At 33.8% G+C, this 18,749-nt stretch overlaps 1 protein-coding gene across 38 annotated transcripts in view; it reads left to right on the forward strand.

Annotated features, from left to right (window-relative positions):
• arhgap12b (Rho GTPase activating protein 12b) overlaps positions 1 to 18,749 on the forward strand; it is a 103,822-nt gene that overhangs the window by 70,164 nt on the left and 14,909 nt on the right. For 6 of the 38 annotated variants that reach the window (XM_009306595.5, XM_073917497.1, XM_073917505.1 and 3 more), the window contains 9 exons: positions 1,309 to 1,569; positions 5,383 to 5,523; positions 5,883 to 5,963; positions 8,601 to 8,726; positions 12,092 to 12,163; positions 13,935 to 13,996; positions 14,532 to 14,613; positions 16,622 to 16,723; positions 18,633 to 18,731. In XM_009306595.5, the coding sequence (XP_009304870.1) occupies positions 1,309 to 1,569; positions 5,383 to 5,523; positions 5,883 to 5,963; positions 8,601 to 8,726; positions 12,092 to 12,163; positions 13,935 to 13,996; positions 14,532 to 14,613; positions 16,622 to 16,723; positions 18,633 to 18,731 (1,026 nt within the window). 38 annotated transcript variants of the gene reach the window in all.

Raw genomic sequence — 18,749 nt, forward strand, 5'->3', positions numbered from 1 at the left:
TGAATTCTCTTCATTTTTTCTTCTTAGTAAGTTGTTTTAAAGGAACAGTTTGAGAGTCCAGCCAGTTGTCGGCAGTAAATGCCTCAATAAAACAATTGGCAGATGTTTTCGGCACTTAGTAAAGCTTGGATATCTCTATAGAGTGTCTCTGTTTCCTGGCAGAATAAATCAGTTTTATTAGCTACTCTTCTTTCATTTGGCTGTGTGGTTTGACAGATGTGTGTGTGTGCTTATTACAAAACATTTAAGTCTATGCTGAAAAAACAAATAGCTTTATTTTACAGAGCTGGAAAATATTTGAAGGGAAATGTTTAAATGGGTGTCTTCATGAGGAATTTTTGAAAATTTGTCATTGACCATACCAAAACAATTGTGTGACTTTTTGTCAGTGTTGTTATTTGTATTTTTTATTTTTTTTGCACAATTAATGCTTAAGAAATTGTTATGACCATTGTGTGAATTATACATTGATTAAACAGGGTTCAACTGTTTCAGTTAGTTTGTATACTAACATGTACTACAATACTGTACATGTTTCAGTCATTTATGAATTTATTTTTTGTTGCATCTAGTTTCTTAATTCAGCTTGTTTAAGTTTCAGCCTTTTGAGGGATATTTAATGTATTCTGACCTACAGTATTCACTGATTAGCTATTTGAGATGTTACAGTAAGTTAAACTACAAACTATGTGTCTAATTTGACTTCATTTCATGCTAAATCTACATACAAACACCAATTTACAAGAAAACCAAGTCTTGTAAACACGATGTCTATCGGGGCTCTAGATCTGCCCATTTCAGACTTGTTTCTCGAATAGACATTGGCCCGATAATGCATTCACAATGGTTTGAACCATTATAGGGGTGGTCAGTTGTATATTTATGTTATCTATTATTTTAATTATACAGATCAGAGTAAAATATTTTTCAGTATTAGAGGACTGACCCCCCCATACATCTTGTTTTGATGTCCTTCAGGGGGATCAAGCGTTAATTAGGGGAGTCAATCCTTTCCTAACCCCCCTGTAATTCTCACCCTGGTTATGATTGTAAAAGATTTTTTAAAATAGAAAGCTGCATTTATTCTAGCTGAAAAAAATATATATATTTTCAATCTCCAGAAAAAAAAATGTATATAGGAATGCCGTGTAAAATTCCTTGCTCTGTTAAACATAATCTGGGAAATATTAGAAGAAAAAAAACAAGGGCCAATAATTTTGACATAATCTGTACATATATATACACTCCTACATAAATGCAGACCTGAAACAAAAGATGACATAATTTCCCTTTGTGTTTTGTGTACAGAGCGTGTCTCTAAGCGGACAGGGTCGACCTGAGTCCCCCGTTTACACCAACCTGCAGGAGCTGAAGATCTGTCAGTCGTCTGTGCCCCCTGTGCCCTCCACTTCTCCTCTGCATGTGCTGGGCGACTGGGAAACACACAAAGACACGAGCGGAAGAAACTTTTACTTCAACCGCACGACGCAGGAGAGGACCTGGAAACCCCCGCGCTCACGGGACAACGGGGTCAGTCGTGGAGACACATCCAACACTGGAGACATGGAGGTAATGAACATCACAAACAGTCATTATTGGTCTGCTGTGGCCAAACGGTTAATTGATAAATGTTTGAATTTAAATGTCCAATTCTGAATGATCATAGTTTGCAAGTATGATTATGCTTTGAGGATCACAGCAATATACATTCAAATCTGAAATCCCAAATTGAAAGCTCATCTGTAAATTGCTTCAACATTTTATTTTTGTAGTTTAAGTGAACAGTTTTTCCCAAAATACATATATTGTTACAGATTACAAGATTAGAGTACAGTTACAGTACAGTATTATACACCTGAAAGATTGCACATGATTCATATTGAGAATATTGCCCTATATATAAAACAGAAGTTGGTACATTAATGCATTTGTTTTGCACGTAAAACCATACTAGAGAAACATAACACAAAAAGTATAATACAAGTTTGTAAATGTTACATTTTTTCCCTTTAATGGCTTGATTTATCATTAATTATTGTTATTTATTTATGTGTTTGTGTATTATTGTTTTGTTTTTATTATTTTTTCATTCCTTTCCATGTTACATCTTGGCTCAATGCCTTGCAATAAGGTTCATTTACGTGTTTTGTCTAGCAAAAGGTAGGGTGGAGGAGTAGTTAAACATATATAGTGTTCACTTGTGTACTGAATTTATTCAGTAAATAGCTTATGTGGAGATAATAAATAAATTGATTTAAAAAAATAACCTGAAAACCAAAGATGTGAGACAGGGTTATGAAACTTTAGTCTTTTCAACCCGAATTAACCAGTAGTATCTGGATGCAGCCTTGATTATGCAAGCTGAGGCATATCTCAAAAGTGCAACGTCAGACAAAATGCACTCAATGGAGCTTGTGACGTCATTGAGAAGGGTAGGGTTAGGGGTGGGGTTAGGTGCGGGCATTAAAAAGCATTGCATGCAGTTAAGATGGCAACTGCACCAGGTCTGCATTCAGACCCCTCTCTATGGTACAGGCATTTCAACTGTGACAAAACTGCTGGGATAACAGTTTATAATTGATGATGTTTAATAAGCAACCTGACATTTCTAATGAAGGTTGTAGCAATTACATCAACCAATATTAATTTATTTGTCACTGAATAATTTATTCGGGAATCTTAATTTAATATATAAAATCAACAAAGTCGCAATTTTTTGCTATCCTGCAAAATTCATAATTTAAACATAAAATACGCAGCACATGTGATGTACGTTTTTAAGTGTCTCTTGAAAAATTACATCTCACCTGAGCCCTCATAATCCAAACATTACATGAGAGTGAGGGGAAATGTTTTGCAGCCTGTGCAGGCGAGGATGAAGCGTGAGTGATTTACATGTAAAGTCAATGCAAAGATTGGATTGGATATCCTGAGGCACGATTTGGGTGTTTTGTGCGTTTGACGTGCTACAGACTGCAAAAGAAAGTGGGAACAAACATTTAACAAACACCAATGGAACAGACAGAAAAGCAGTCAGCTTACAATGATGGAAATTGGTTTAAGGGTGATGGCCGCTGGACGTGGCCAAACAGGCCATTGACGATTTTTATGGCAATCCGTGTTTTAGGTGTGTTAAGGTAGGGGAAGACCTAACGCATGTCCTATGTGTGAGATACATGATGTCAGATGCTCCAGTGAGTGAAATCCGAGAGAAAGTGAGATCGTGGATGAATGTTAAAGTTATACAACCTTCCTATGGCTTAATCCCTACTGTTTTAGATGTTGTCTTGACAAGAGACCAAAATAAAGAAGCTTATAATTTTTTTGATTTTTATAAAAAGTATATAATGTTAATCGCAAAATTGTGGGAAATACTACCACAAAATCTGTCATTTTTATTGCAAAAAAATCACAAAAAACAATCGTAAAAAAATTAAGGGGGTCTGATAGGTACAGTATATTAGCTCACAATATAGATTTAAAAAATAAATTACACCAAATGAAAGCTTGTCAGAGGTCTGTGTATGTTGTGACTAAGAAAACGTCTTGTTTTTTTCCATTTGAACAAAAAAAAAAGAAAAAAGTAAAAAAAGATTGTAATAAAAAAAGTAGAGTGTGATATACAGTATTTAATGAATTATTTACAGTCAGTCATGTGACTGAAGTGTTTTGAAGCAGTCGTTGTGTTTTTAAAATGTAAATACCTTAACACCTTTGTTATGAGAACTTCTTATGCTACTGTACTTTCCAGAAAATATAAAAACTTATTTACTCCACAGTCGTCTACTCATTTGTGCTTCTTTCATTTCAAATTAGAAAACAAATACTCACAACATACACAGACCCTCAAAACCTCTATTAATTGATTTTGTGTTTTTGTCCATTCAGAAATATGGATAAATCATGATCTGTGTTTAAAAAAATTAAAATTCTCAGTCCCTCCAGTGTTCTGCAGTTCTCCATCAGCCATGTAAATGATATATCTGATTTCCTCTGTAAAGCGCAGCACATTTGCATTGCTTATATGAGTGTGGCCATACAGTATGTGAAAGTTTGAAGTAGGCCAGAGTTGAAGTAGGTCTTCAGTCTATATTTAAGCTTTTGAAAAATGCTATTTAGATGTTTAAGCTACATCACGCATTGACCCAGCTTCAGATAGAGCTCATATTACCGTTGTTACAGGATATTATTTAAAATGACAGTGTTTCTGTGTTCTCAATTAAGTGTTTCTGTGTTAAGTTACTGTTAGAGATGTATGTTTAGAAAAGTAAACTGTTTGGTCTGTTTTCCAGACTCTTTTAGGATATCTGTGTCTATCTGTGACTGTTTCCATTGTCCATAATTGCCATCTAGTGGTAAAAATATAAATGTAAACATACATTAATAAAATCGTTTACTTAAAAGTGTTGATGGTGTTCAAATGTTAACTGTTACCGTTTGCATTAAGCCAGCTTTAAACTGTATTTAATTTAATAAATTGATCATTATGAGATATAGGCAGTTTAAATGACAATGCATTCAAATGGTAGTTTACTTTTTAATGCTTATTTTGTATATAAAGACCTTTTAAATAATAAGTATTGTTATTTAGGTAAATAACATTATATACAGACATTTTGTTTGTTTTATGGAGACAACCATGATTTTTGTTGTTGTTACTTACATTTAATAATAATAATAATTAGAAAACATATTAATAATAATATTTTTTTTCAAATATATAACTGTTTAAGTTCAATAATAACATTATAAATAATAATAATAACAACAACAACAAAAAAAAATCATAATTTGTTATTTATTATTTGAAGCAGTTGCTTGTAATAATAATAGTAATATTGAAAACTTTTGATATTACTAATTTTTAGATATTGTATTTTTTTTATATAATTATTTTTTTAATTTAATTATTTAACTATGTTTTTTTAGATGTTTTACCCACAACTACTTTTAACAAATACAATTTATATTTAATAAAACTGATAATAACAATAATAATAATAATAATAATAATAATGCTTTTTGTTTAAACATTTTTCTCTTTCTAGTTTAAATATTAATAATTATCATGTGTTTTATATTAATATTCCTGAGGAAAAAACAATATATTTAAATATGATTTTATTTTAAATAAAGAAGTTAGTTTTCCTGTATACCTTTTGGAGATATTTTAATCCAAATCTACTTCTATTGCAGTTAAAATACATTTTACTAGTAGTGGATTTCATGATAATATATCACATATCGTTACCATAGCATTGTTGGTGCTCTGCTATACAGCTGGAGCTAAATATATGAGATGTTTTATCAATTAAAAATGTTAACCACATAATTTCATGGTTTGACTTTTTTCACTCTTTCTTGTCTCCTTGTGTTCTCCAGCCCTTGTCGTCAGAGGAGAACTGTCCGAGCACACACTCCAGTCAGTCAGACAGTCAGTATGGCTCTCCACCTCGAGGCTGGTCTGAGGAGCTAGATGAACACGGACACACGCTCTACGTGTCTGAATACACCAATGAAAAGGTGCCGTAAAGAGCTTTTAACACACTTTTGGCATCCTAATAATAGATGAAACCCAGTGTAAAGGGCAGTTTGTATACTCCTAAACATTTTTAAAATATGTTTATAGAGAACTATTTTTATTTTTATATGTAAAAATGTAACTTCTAAATATAGATAAGATTTCTGCAAACACCTGTCATATTTGAAGGATCTGACATCTTACCATTTTTTTTTCTAATAAAGCAAATAAAATATAAAGCATTTTGTTTACTTTAAAACTGGAGTGCCCGAGCCTCATGTAAACACTGGTATTGTTGACTGCAAACAGTAATCGTATTCATATTAATATTTATTCTTTTTGGTTGTTCCATGTTTGGCAGTGGATCAAGCATGTAGATGAACAGGGACGGCCGTATTACTACAGCGCTGATGGGTCCCGCTCAGAATGGGAGTTACCAAAAGTAAGTTAACTGTGTTTTAAAGGTGCACCCAAACAGCCTTTCTCATGTCTTTAGGTCATGTGCGGTTCATTGACTCAACTGTAAACCTTCACAGCAGGAGGTTTACTGGGAAAGTCTAAAAGTAACTCTGATTCCTTAATCTGGTTATCTGAGATGAGTGTTGCTGCCGGCCGCTGTTTATCTGACCACACTCTTCTTATTTACACACATACACTTACTGTCATTACAAGCGAATTGTATGCACACATGTTGTGCTACGATGGGATGTGTGTGTGTTGGGTGGGATTATGTTCCGAGCAGGGAAACTAACCGCACATGGTGCCGTGGACGCTGAGGAGAGAGGTACTTTTTACACTTCTGTGTTTTTGTCATTGAGGATGTTCATTTAGTATGTAAATGAGTTTCATTTAGCCAGTATTTGAAACTTAAGCAAAGTTTTTTTTATATTTTTGTGCTCTAATATAGTGTATCAGTTTTGTTCTGTAATATAATAGTCCATTCTGATTCTCAAATCTGATTCACTGTGGGGTCTTTCTAGCCATGTGATATATTTTACTAGTATCACCACAGGAACTACTTCACAGTTTGTATCACTCCGCCTTCAGCATCCCTCACACAATGTTATGGCATAATACATGTACAAATACTACTGCGTTTGTTTCATGGATTGCTTTTGAAGTGTTTTGAAGACTAACATGTAGTTGTTTAAGTTTCATATTTGCAGTTTATCTATAAAAATTGCTCTTATTTGTCAGTTAGTTTCATCGATTAATGAGATTGAGCCTACTTAAACCCGCCAAAGAGTATGCTTGCCTCTAACTTTTCTTCTGGAATCTACTGCTGGCTCTGATGTGTGTTTGTAAAGTGGTTAAACATGAAATAAACATTGTTTTGTGTCTATTGAACAGTAAATCTTAGAACCAATTAGTCTGTTGTTTGTTTGAGAGCAAACAGTTGTGGCTGAAGGCACATTTTTACAAATATTTCTGATGACATTTTTATGATGTATCCACTGCTGACTTTGAACTCTTAACTTTTTATAATAGGGGTAAACTATATAACGTTTAAGCCTCAATATTTCAATGTGTGTATCTGCAAGTCACATCGCAAAATTGTATTGTTTATTAAGGATTTAATATAATTTAATCTTCACAAAAGATTTAATTTAAAGATTTTAAATGATTTATACAATGATGACCATGTTTTTTTTATGTTTCATTGTCCTTGATTACTTTTACGCTCCCTAGAAAACCTTAAAGCACTGTTTATTTAACTTTTATTTTTGCTCTTTTGTATTTATATATGCTTGTAATTTATTAAACTTTATGCCGATACACTGCATAGAAACATATTTAGTTATCCCAGTTGATCTAAATGGATAAAATCTTCCCAACTAGAGCTATTAAAAATCATCTGGTGACAGTATATACAATTGAATAATAATTAGGCCCCCCCTTGTTTATTTTTTCCCCAATTTCTGTTTAACGGAGAGAAGATTTTTTTCCACACATTTCTAAACATAATAGTTTTAATAACTCACACAAGTTATTGTATAACAATGGTTTGTTCTGTAGACTATCAAAAACTATATAGCTTAAAGGGGCTAATAGTTTTGATCCTAAAATAGTTTTTAAAAAATTAAAACAAATAAGACTTTCTTCAGAAGAAAAAATATTATCAGACATACTGTGAATTTCCTTGGGAAATATTTAAAAAAGGAAAAAAGAAAATTCAAAAGGGGGTTAATAATTCTGATTCAACTGTACATATTGCAATACACATTTCAGCAAAACAAAATATTGAAATGTCAGATTTTTCCAATATTGTGCAGCCCTGTTTTATAGTTTAGATAATAGCTTTTATTATAGATGGCGTTGTTTATTAAATATTGCTGTTCAGTCAATTCTATTTTTTATATAAAAGTAGTAATTAATCAGTATTTGCTGTATTATAATGGTATGTGTGTGTGTAATGATAGTAATTTCAGTACATTAGAACTTTATATGGGATCAAGAGACTTTGTAGACAACTGTGAAGCAACAAGGGTGTAAAAAAGGCAACAAGGAATTAAATTTTACTTTCAACAATACATAACCAATATTGTTATGGGGAGTATACTTTGAGAAATCTATAATGTGAGAAAGATTGCTTTAAAAAAAATCTTTAAAAAGGGTAAATCTGTTGGGGAATGAAGTGGTTCCTCACGCAAAAGAGGTTTTAAGGCCGCTTAACTTTTTATGTTTTGACAATTCACACACCATTTTGACTTTTATTCTTTCTCAGGATTTGACTTCTTGAAATGAAAAATTCAATTCTTGATATCAAGAATTTAATTGTGTTAAGCAATACAATGAACAATGGCTTGCCTGGTATTTAACTTTTTAATTTTTAAAAATTTAGTTTATTGCTTAACAGGAAATTAAATTCCTGATATCATCAATTGAATTCTTGATGTCAAAATTGTAATTCTTCTAAACAGCTTGCCATACTCTCATGTCCATGTGATATTCCTCTATACCAGCATGGCTATGATTATTCACGTGGAAGTTTTTTTTTTTTATTATTATTATTATTTTTTTATATATGATTAGTCTGTTTTAATCTCACTTTCTCTCTATCTTTCCTGTATGTTCTCAGTATAATCTCTCTCCGCCAATCTCCGGAGAAGCTCCTAAGAGTCACAGTTTGGAAAGAAAGCAGCAGGAGCCCATTGTGTTGACCAAATGGAGACACAGCACATATGTGCTGGACATCAGTGACAAGGTACACACATATGTTAAACACAAACAGCCAAACACAGAACAGTTTGGGGAATATAAAATAGGATTACACTGATGACATAACAAAAGTCTCGATTTAAGGATTACACTGCATTTCAAATCTTTATACTTTGCCACTATCCTTCAGACCACTTGGTTTTACCTATTTGCCAACAAGAAGGTAATTATATTTTCATATACATTTATGAATTATATTTTAATCATTTAAAATGTAATGAAGTTCTTTAATTATTATTATTATTTTTAATAGAAGTCCAGATTAAGTATGTGACGGTGGAACATTGTTTCCAATCATTAATGTTTAGATGTTTCATGATTTTTTGAAACATTATAATAGAAATTTGCATTTAATCCTTGTGTGTTCTCATGACCTTTTTTGACTCATTTCATCACCTTTTTCTAAGGTCTGACTTTTTGTTTAAGCACAGCTTTCCAGTTTAATTAAGATATTATAATTTTTTTGGGTGTATTACTATAGATTGTATATTTTATTTTGTATGACATTAGTGTTTAACAAAAACAGAGACTTCATGTAAATTAAACTGTATTTTATTGTTTAAATTATTAAATCATTCAGGATGAACCACCATGGCTGATGCTGGTAAAGACATAATTAATTGAAAGTTGAAATGAAAACAAATTTTTTTTTCTAAGCACCTATGTGTTACATTGTTAAATTGATCTACATGAGTTAAGGCTTTCTATGTACATAAAAATCACTTTTCTATATAAAATCACCCCTCCAACATACTGAAAGTAACAAAACTGCTTTCATGTTTAGGTGTTAATTGCCCTGGCTTTTTTATTGTTATTTTTAACTCCATGCCTGTAACCCTCAGGCCTTGTCATATCTTTAACTGTGAAACCAGCATGCAGCCGAAAAGCCAATAAAGAGGCTGTCAAAATTAATTTTTCCTGCACCCAGATGCCAGTGAAGATTAACACAGACCAAATATGTTTCCTTAAGTAAAGCATGAGACTTAAAAATCCTTAATCTTGTACCATTTATTTTGTATTTTTAATATTATTAATGATATTACTATTTATTACTATTGTTTTAACTCATTATTGGTTCTTTAAAGATGCTAAATGAAGCAAGCCTGATATTATGTTGCACAATGGTTTTCATTCCAGCTGCCATTTAAAAACAGATGGTTCAGCGTGAACCACCCCCCCAGAGGCTTCGGCCTGCCAGTGTACAGAGAAGTTAGTCAACTCCACATCCTGTAACCAATCAGATGTGATTACAGACCTCTTGATTTCCCTCAATTCACAAATTGATTTTTTTAAAGCCAATCAAGGAATTTAATCAGTATAATGAAATCCTCCTCAAAATGTGCTCTTTATGATTTGTCTTGCATTTTATTTGTGTGCATAAAGCAATGTAGGAAATGAATTAGGAGACCACTTTAGGAGTGCGAGTAAAATGTTCATATTTGTTTTACTTTATTAAGATTTTAAAAACATTTATTTAAAATTTCAAACAATGAAAAATATTTATTTTTAATGTTTTATATAAAATTAGGGTTATTTCACTTAATTTTACCATCTTAAATATTATTATAATATAATATTAAGTTTAAAACGTTACTATTTTAGGTAACACTTTAAAATAATGATTCATGAACGTATTTGTTAACATGAATAAACAATTAGTAATACATCTATTACTAGGGATGCTCTGATCAGGATTTTTGCAGCCATTACTGAGTACTGACTCCTTGTCATGGTGATCGGCCAATACCGAGTACCAATTCTGATGCTTCAAGCTTTATGTAGCTTTGCCATTGCATAAAGCACATTTTCCCTCTAAGTATGAGATATCGCCTTATGTAAATAAGTGAAGTTTATTCATAAACTAATTTCGAGAGGATCACGTGCTTATGATTTATCACGGCCGGTCTCGCATTTGCTAATCACCATCTTCCAATCATATGAGCCCTAAGCTACTATAAATAGCCACAGTTTTCAGTTCACTTTATCTTCGTTTGGAAGAAACCCCCCTCCTCCCCTATTCTCCTCCTTTACCTCTGATTGGGCGGCACGGCGGCCCAGTGGTTAGCACTGTGAGCCCCACAGCAAGAACACTGCCAGCCCTGGTTCCACAGGACCGGTGGGTGTTTCTGTGAGGAGTTTGTATGTTCTCACCGTGTCCGCGTGGGTTTTCCCCGGGTTCTCCGGTTTCCTCCCACCATCCAAAGACATTCAACATACATAACATTCAAGCTTTGTCTAATCCCTTGTGTTCCCTTAGCTACTGCAGCAGGGGAGTTCTGAGATCCACCGAGCTCAGGCTCCCCTCTTGCTCTGCCAACGGGAGGAAGCCCCGGGCTCGAGGAGCCCTTGAGCTCGGGGCTCTCTCCCGGGACAGCATGCCAAACAAGCTTTTATAAATCATCAGCTAAGTGTGAACTCTTGAAATTAAGGATGTTGCATACATGTAATGGTCAAAAGTAGCTTTACAAAAAATAATAGATTAAACAGATCCAAAAATGGTAAGAAATATTAGTGACAATGCAATTTGTAAACATTGCTCGTGTTGTAGTGCTGCTGATGTATATCCCGAATGTGCACATGCATCCTTCTCTGCATGTAAAGTCGTAAATAAACACTTGTAATCGGTTCGTGAGATTGGCCAGATCAGTAAGTACCGATCGAGTCGTGAAATGTGGTTATCGGCCGATACCAATCTCCGGCCGATCGATCGGAGCATCCCTATTTATTACAGTATTTATTTGTCTTTGTTAAAGTTAATGTTAATTAAGTTAAACTACGTTAGCTCATGTTAACTCAGTTTGCAATAACTAATGTTAACAAGCACAACTTTAAATTTTTATAATACATTAGTAAATGTTGAACTATGATTAATACATTCTTTAACAAGGTTATTCATACTTAAAGTTAGTAAATACATAATACTATTGCACCATTATTCTAAATTGTTACCATATTTTGTTTTCTTGAAATAAGCACATCTGAAAACATGGCTTTTTTTTTACATTTTATTTTTAATTTGGAAAAAAAAACATCCGTTTGCAGACCAAAACAAAAAATGCTTGATTCAAATACATTACTTTGAATTTTAGTGATCTCCTAATTTTTTTCCATGGGTGTATCTGTATTTTTTCGTATGTTTGCTTCTGCTATTTTTACACTAACTCTTCAAATTACTAATTTCATTACTGACATCAAAAATATTGTTGTTCACACAATTAGACTAGCACACCAGCATTTTTCTCTTTGGAAATTCTAACCTTATCTAAGAATGGATCTAACACCTTTTCCTTCCTGTAAACTCCTCTCTATTCTGAATATTTAACATCACTGTTTCTGCTTTATGACCTACAGGAGTCTGTAAATGCCAAACCCAACTCTCCTGAATCAGACTCCTGTCCATCCTCACCAAAACACCCCTCTACCGTTAGTATCCACACTAACCTGAGTCCCTCTGTTCATGCATGATTCAGCATATTAAGAATCAGTTCTCTTCTAAATGCATGTTGTTATCAGAGAATGACCAGTGCTATTTTCTAAATTAAATACTTCTGGTGCTGCTGCAAACAACTATGATATTATAATGTGGGCGTATTAAAATTATTAAGTATTAAGTATTAGTATTTTCATTATAGAGTGCAACAGTTGGCTTCTGGAAGTAAAAATCAGATTTTTTTTTTCTGAGCATAATTTATAAAGACAGACGTGTCTTAAATGCTCCAGTGTTTTTAATTGATTTCATGCTTTTGGTGATCATATTAACTTTATATTCATAAAGTTCATAGTGATCATATTAACTATCATATTATGTTTTTTAAATAGTATTCATGTTTAACAGGGGAACTTGTCATGTAAAATTATGTTACCCATGATACTCCACAGAAGAAAAAAAAACAGGTCCTCCTTGGAATTGTTTTATAATTCACCCTTTCTTTAAAAAATTATAATAATATGCATTTGTGATTTTTCTTATTTCGTTTAATAGTCTCAAACACTAAGTTGAGTTATTGTATAATCTATTATAATCCTAAACATTTCACAAAAAAAATGATTTTGTAGAATACAACTATTGTTATTAATGACAAAACGTGTACATTTAATTCATTTCAGTAAAGTCATTATCAATACAGATCACTTTTTACTTACAGATATAAAGAAACAAAGGTTTAAAAACTCTGCATACTCAGTACCGGGTCCGTGACATCATTTACTTCCACATTTTTTCTTTTGTAAAGGTCCAGACTGGCCCAGTACCCCCATAAGTGGTTCCCTTCTGTCATCAGCTGGAATAGAATATATTTATATACATTTTTTAATACATTTTTCTTTTTTCCTGTAATAACTGACATGTGTAGGAACCAACTAAATGAATTACAGCAACCCATCCACACAAAAACAGGTACTCTAAAAGGTACACTTTCAGATTTGAGTTTTTCCAAAAAAAAAAAAAAAAAAAAAAAAAAACGCTTTCATAAAACAGTGTTTTTATGGAAATTCAAGGGTTTTCTTTAAAATGATAAACTTTTGCATTTACACCTCTGCATGTGGATTTGGAAAGCTTTTGAATTTGATTAGGCAAAATCCAGGTGGAGAACCCAAAATAGCACTTGACTTTAAAAGGTTAAAGAATGTTTAGAATTTATTCTTAATTGCTACTTATGGTACCATTCAACTTGTAAAAATAATTTGTCCGACATGACTTACAATAGGAAAGTCACAAGCAAAGAAAAACACAGAAGAGTATTTTAAAAATAGATGAATGACTCTCTACTAACTTCCACTCCCCCCACCCCAATTATTTTATATGTACGTGCATACTATGTAAAAAACTTTAAATATATAGTTTCTATAAACATGATTAACAAAAAAAAAAAAAAATTATAGTTTAGTCTTTTTCCTTAATTTCTATTATGTGGGAATTACACATTTATATTAAGTCATTCACATTTTTTTCAATTAAAATTTTAAATGTTGTTAATTACCACTGGTTCATGACTTACAAATCTTTATTAAAGACTTTAAAAGCTTCATGGTATTTAAAAGAAAAAAATACCTCCAGAACAAATGTGAAAAAGTGGACAGGCCACTAATGCACTCTATAATACTGTAATATACAGGGTTATTAAATAATTGAGCTTTTTTGTTATTATATTATGCTTATTCATTTGTATTTACTAAGCAACGTTTTTTTCTTCAGCCCTCAGAAAAGTGTGGTGTTCTCAATGTTACCAAGATCACTGAACATGGCAAGAAAGTCAGGTAAAAAAATGCTTCACTATAGTAGATGTGGGGAAATAAATGCACTAATGCTATTTGATAAAATATCAAGTTAAATAAAATAGTAAAAATATGGGTCACACTTTATTTTAATGGTCTGTTTGTTGAATTTACATTGCATCTACATGTACACAATTGTCATTAGATTATAAGTAGACTGTTAGGTTTGGGTTAGGGTTAATGCAAGTTGACATGTACTTACAGTTTCTTATAAAGTTTCTTACAAAGTTTCTCAGTTGAATGTCTGTTGAAGGAGCAGTATCAACAGATATTAAGCAGACAGTCTACTAATACTCAAATGGACCATCAAAATATAGTGTTACCATAACATTAATACAAGCTATTTTGGAAAGATCTTGTGACCTCCTACAGTATATTTGTTGATACTACAATGATCTTATGTATTTTTTCAAGCTAAAAAATGCAAAGTGGCTATTTGCATGTTGTCTTTTGCACTCCCTCTTTTGATCTTTAGTCATGTGACACAGATGCATCTGTTGTTTTTAATGTCCTGCAGGAAGAATTGGGCCTCCACCTGGACGGTCCTGCAGGGATCCTCTTTACTGTTTGCAAAGGGTCAGGGCAGCGGCACCAGCTGGGTATGTATTCATGCCAGCTTACAGTGGGGCAAATCTGGAAATGTACCCTTTAAAGATGCTTTAACCTTGTTAGCCTGAAGTAACAGTTGATAGTGTTGTTTCTGTTGACATGCTTTGAATACTGACAGGTTTCCTCATACACTCAGAAAACTTGTTTCGCTGCTTGTTCAAACTTATTTAAAATGAGCTGAAATTACACAATTCTTGAGATTTTTCTTGGGACAACTTAATTGTTTAATGTTCAATCCACTTAAATTTGTAAAAACTAACAAGATAACCTAATCCCTTCATGTTGTCCCAACACATATTAAGTTAGCTTAATTGTTTTTACAAATTTAAGTGGATTGAACACAAAAATATTAAGTTGCCCCACAAAAAAATAAGAATTGTGTCGTTTCAACTCAATTAAAAAAAGTAGTTTGAACAAGCAGCAAAAGTCATTTTTTGAGTGTAGTCTGCCTGCGGTTACATACCATGTGCATCCAAATTCAGAAAACGAGACCCATTTATTTCATGTAAAAATGTAGTTTAAGCTCTCTTGCTGATATATACAGTCTGTCTCTCCTTCATTTATGTCTCCCATGTATGTGCTGTGAGTGTTTTCATGCATCATCATTCTCTTTTCTGTTGTTTTCCTTTCTTCCATCTCTCCCCTGTCTCTTCAAAGTCGTACTGCCACAACGGTTCCTTTCCTGAACTCCTCCTTTCATTGCTAAGTAACTGGAAGCGTTCAATAAAGCCCCGGCCTGCAGTGTCCTATACACACTGTAGACGTGCACGGGCCTCCTCTGTATGTGCCAATCTCTCGGGACAGAATGAATGTGCCCTCTATTGCCTGGTTGAGACTACACAATATTTTACTATAAAATACCTTAATTTAGGTATGTTATAATAGTCGCTGCAAAGAAGTCACTATGTAAGCTTGTATGTTGCTTCTCGATCAATCATCACTTGCCGGCTTTATTGATATGCGTGATGTCATTGAGAAGGTGGAACTAGCGACTGACCTTTTAGAAACAAGAGCGTAAATCAAACCTGGGAAAAACATCATGACATCAGGAAATGTGCTGTCATGAATCCACAATTGTTGCCTTCATTTATGATTCAACCTAGCAGCATAAATACCATTGTTTAGCTCATATTTTACCATGCTTGACAGCTGCGTACAGAAGAGCTTTTTGGGCTCCTGTTGGTCAGAAAACTAGTCATAGTGGACATGTTTGTGTGTCTCAGATGTGGCAATGAAAATGATATTTTCACCACAGCACTATGTCTAACAAGTTCTACTATAATAATCTGATATTGTGTAGTCTGAACTTTGCATACGCTGATCTTGGAACAGTTTTGCCTACATGTAAGATCTAAAAATGATCAGATGATTTCAGATGAAATGCACTGTGGAATTGGTATATTATTATTTTTAAAAAGCTCTAGTTAAATAATGTGTTTTGTGTTGCAGAGCTGTTTTGAGATCAGCTGAACAGGGCAGCTTGCATTCCACTTTATCTGTGCATGTCATACCTCCTGCCTTATTTACTTATCATCTCCTGCCTTGTGCTTGAAGTGGATTCCTCCAGCAAGAGAGGGAGAATTTAAAATGACTATTATGTCAAATAACCAGTAAATAGATGCACTAAGGAACTGGCATGCATTTGTGCATATTCAGACTAATTTATTTTACGCAATTTGTATGTGTAAAAAAAAACCTGAATCGCATACAACATTGAGCGAGGAGAATGCGGGAATGCTCTTTGCAAACCTGAGCCATAAATTATAAATCAGTGAAGTGCGTGCATTGTGCATTTAATATTTCACTCTAACCTATTATTGTTCATTCCCTGGCACCCAGAACTAATATACACTTAAAAAAAGCAGAATGTGCTCTTTTGACCGGGACCACCGATCATGTTTAACAGCACTGGACTAAAGAGAATCCTAAATAACCTCCATAAGATAATTAATTTATGGAGAGAGTGGTGTGATTTTAATCTCACCTTTGTTTTTAAAGTTCGGAGGGAACCAGTCCAAACCAGAATTCACTGTGGACCTCCGAGGAGGTTCGGTCGAGTGGGCATCCAAAGAAAAGTCCAGCAAGAAACATGTCATTGAGGTGAGAGTTTTAACCTTTAAATCCATCAAAACCTTAAACAATGTTGGAAACACCTACTGTTTATATATTCTAGTTCAGATTTTTTTGTATTTACAGTTCAGTCTTCAGGCTAGTACGTAGAAGATTAAGCCATGCGAGACTGAGATGTTTATCCACTGTTAGGAGTCATTTTAGAATATTTCTTACGTTTTGTTGAAAATTTATACTGTATCTTGCAATTTTGCTTTATTTCCAGAACTGCTGGTTTATTTCTTTAAATGCAACATTATATGATCAGATGTTAAATTTAGATTTTTTATTAAAACTTAAAAGAGATTATTGTTTTGAATTTTTTTAAACCCCAAAAAGGATTATTATAACATACAAGTGTTCAGCTGTTAGTTAATAGTAGTTTACTTTTAATATTTTGTCATACAAAAAAGGTTTTATAAGTACACTGTAAAAAATGTTGGGTTCCACACAATGTTTTCCTGTTGTCCCAACAAAAATTAAGTTAATAGAATCTTTTTTTACAAATTGATATGGATTGAACATAAAACAATTAATTTGTTCCCCTTACTTGTTTTGAGGTTGAATAAGCAGTAAAACCCATTTTTAGTGTAGTCAAATTATTAGCAAGGAAATTCTGAACACACTGCAGCATGTTTATGATTGTAATATACACTCACCGGCCATTTTATTAGGTACACCCTACTAGTACCGGGTTGGACCCCTCTTGCTTTCAGAACTACTTAATCCTTGGTGGCATAGCTTCAACAAGGTACTTAAAATATTCCTCAGAAATTTTGGTCCATATTGACATGATAACACCATGCAGTTGCTGCAGATTTGTTGGCTGCACATCCATCATTTGAATCTCCCGTTCCATCACATCCCAAAGGTGCTCAATTGGATTAAGATCTGCTGTGAAGGCCATTTGAGTACAGTGAACTCACTGTCATGTACAAGAAACCAGTCTGAGGTAATTCGCACTTGACATGGCTTGTTATTCTGCTGGAAGTAGCCATCAGAAGATGAGTACACTGTGGTCATAAAGGGATAGACATGGTCAGCAACAATACTCAGGTTGACTGTGGTGAGATGGTGCTCAATGTGGACTAATGGGTCCAAAGTGTACCTAGAAAATATCCCCCACACCATTACACCACCACCAGCAGCCTGAACCAATAATTCGAGGTGGGATGGATCAATGCTTTCATGTTGTTAATGCCAAATTCAGACACTTCCATGTCGCAGCAGAAATCGAGACACATCAGACCAGCCAATGTTTTTCCAATGTTCTGTTGTTCAATTTTGGTGAGCCTGTGCAAATTATAGCCTCTGTTTCCTGTTCTGAGCTGACAGGAGTGACACCCGGTGTGGTCTTCTGCAGTTGTAGCCCATCTGGCTCAAGGTTTGATGAATTGTGCATTCAGAGATGCTCTTCTGCATACATCGGTTCTATCAGCTTGTACCAGTCTGGCTTTTCTCCTCTGACGTCTGACATAAACGAGGCATTTGTGCCCACAGAACTGCTGCTCACTGGATACTTGCTCTATTTTTCAGGCCATTCTCTGTAAACTCTAGAGATGGTTGTGTGTGAAGATCCCAGTAGATCAGCAGTTCTAAAATACTCAGACCAGCCCATCTTGCACCAACAACCATACCATGTTTTAAGTCACTTAAATCATCTTTCTTCCCCCTTCTGATGTGATTTAAACTGCAGCAGATTGTCTTGACCATATTTACATGCCTAAATGCATTGGGTTGCTTATTGACTGATTAGAAATTTCCATTATCAACAAGCAGTTGGACAGATGTACCTAATAAAGGGGCCGGTTAGTGTATATTTTAATGTTTTATTGTAACTGAATCTGTCTGGACACCAAATCTGCTTCCACTGACCTGATTTGAACTTTGACCCTGGCAGCTAAAGACACGAGTTGGCACAGAGCTGCTGATCCAGTCTGAGATCGACAGCGTTATTAATGACTGGTTCAGAGCACTTTCTGAGACCATCAACACACATGTGAGTAAAACATACACA

Source organism: Danio rerio, chromosome 12 (assembly GCF_049306965.1).
Source record: "Danio rerio strain Tuebingen ecotype United States chromosome 12, GRCz12tu, whole genome shotgun sequence".
Taxonomy (NCBI): domain Eukaryota; kingdom Metazoa; phylum Chordata; class Actinopteri; order Cypriniformes; family Danionidae; genus Danio; species Danio rerio.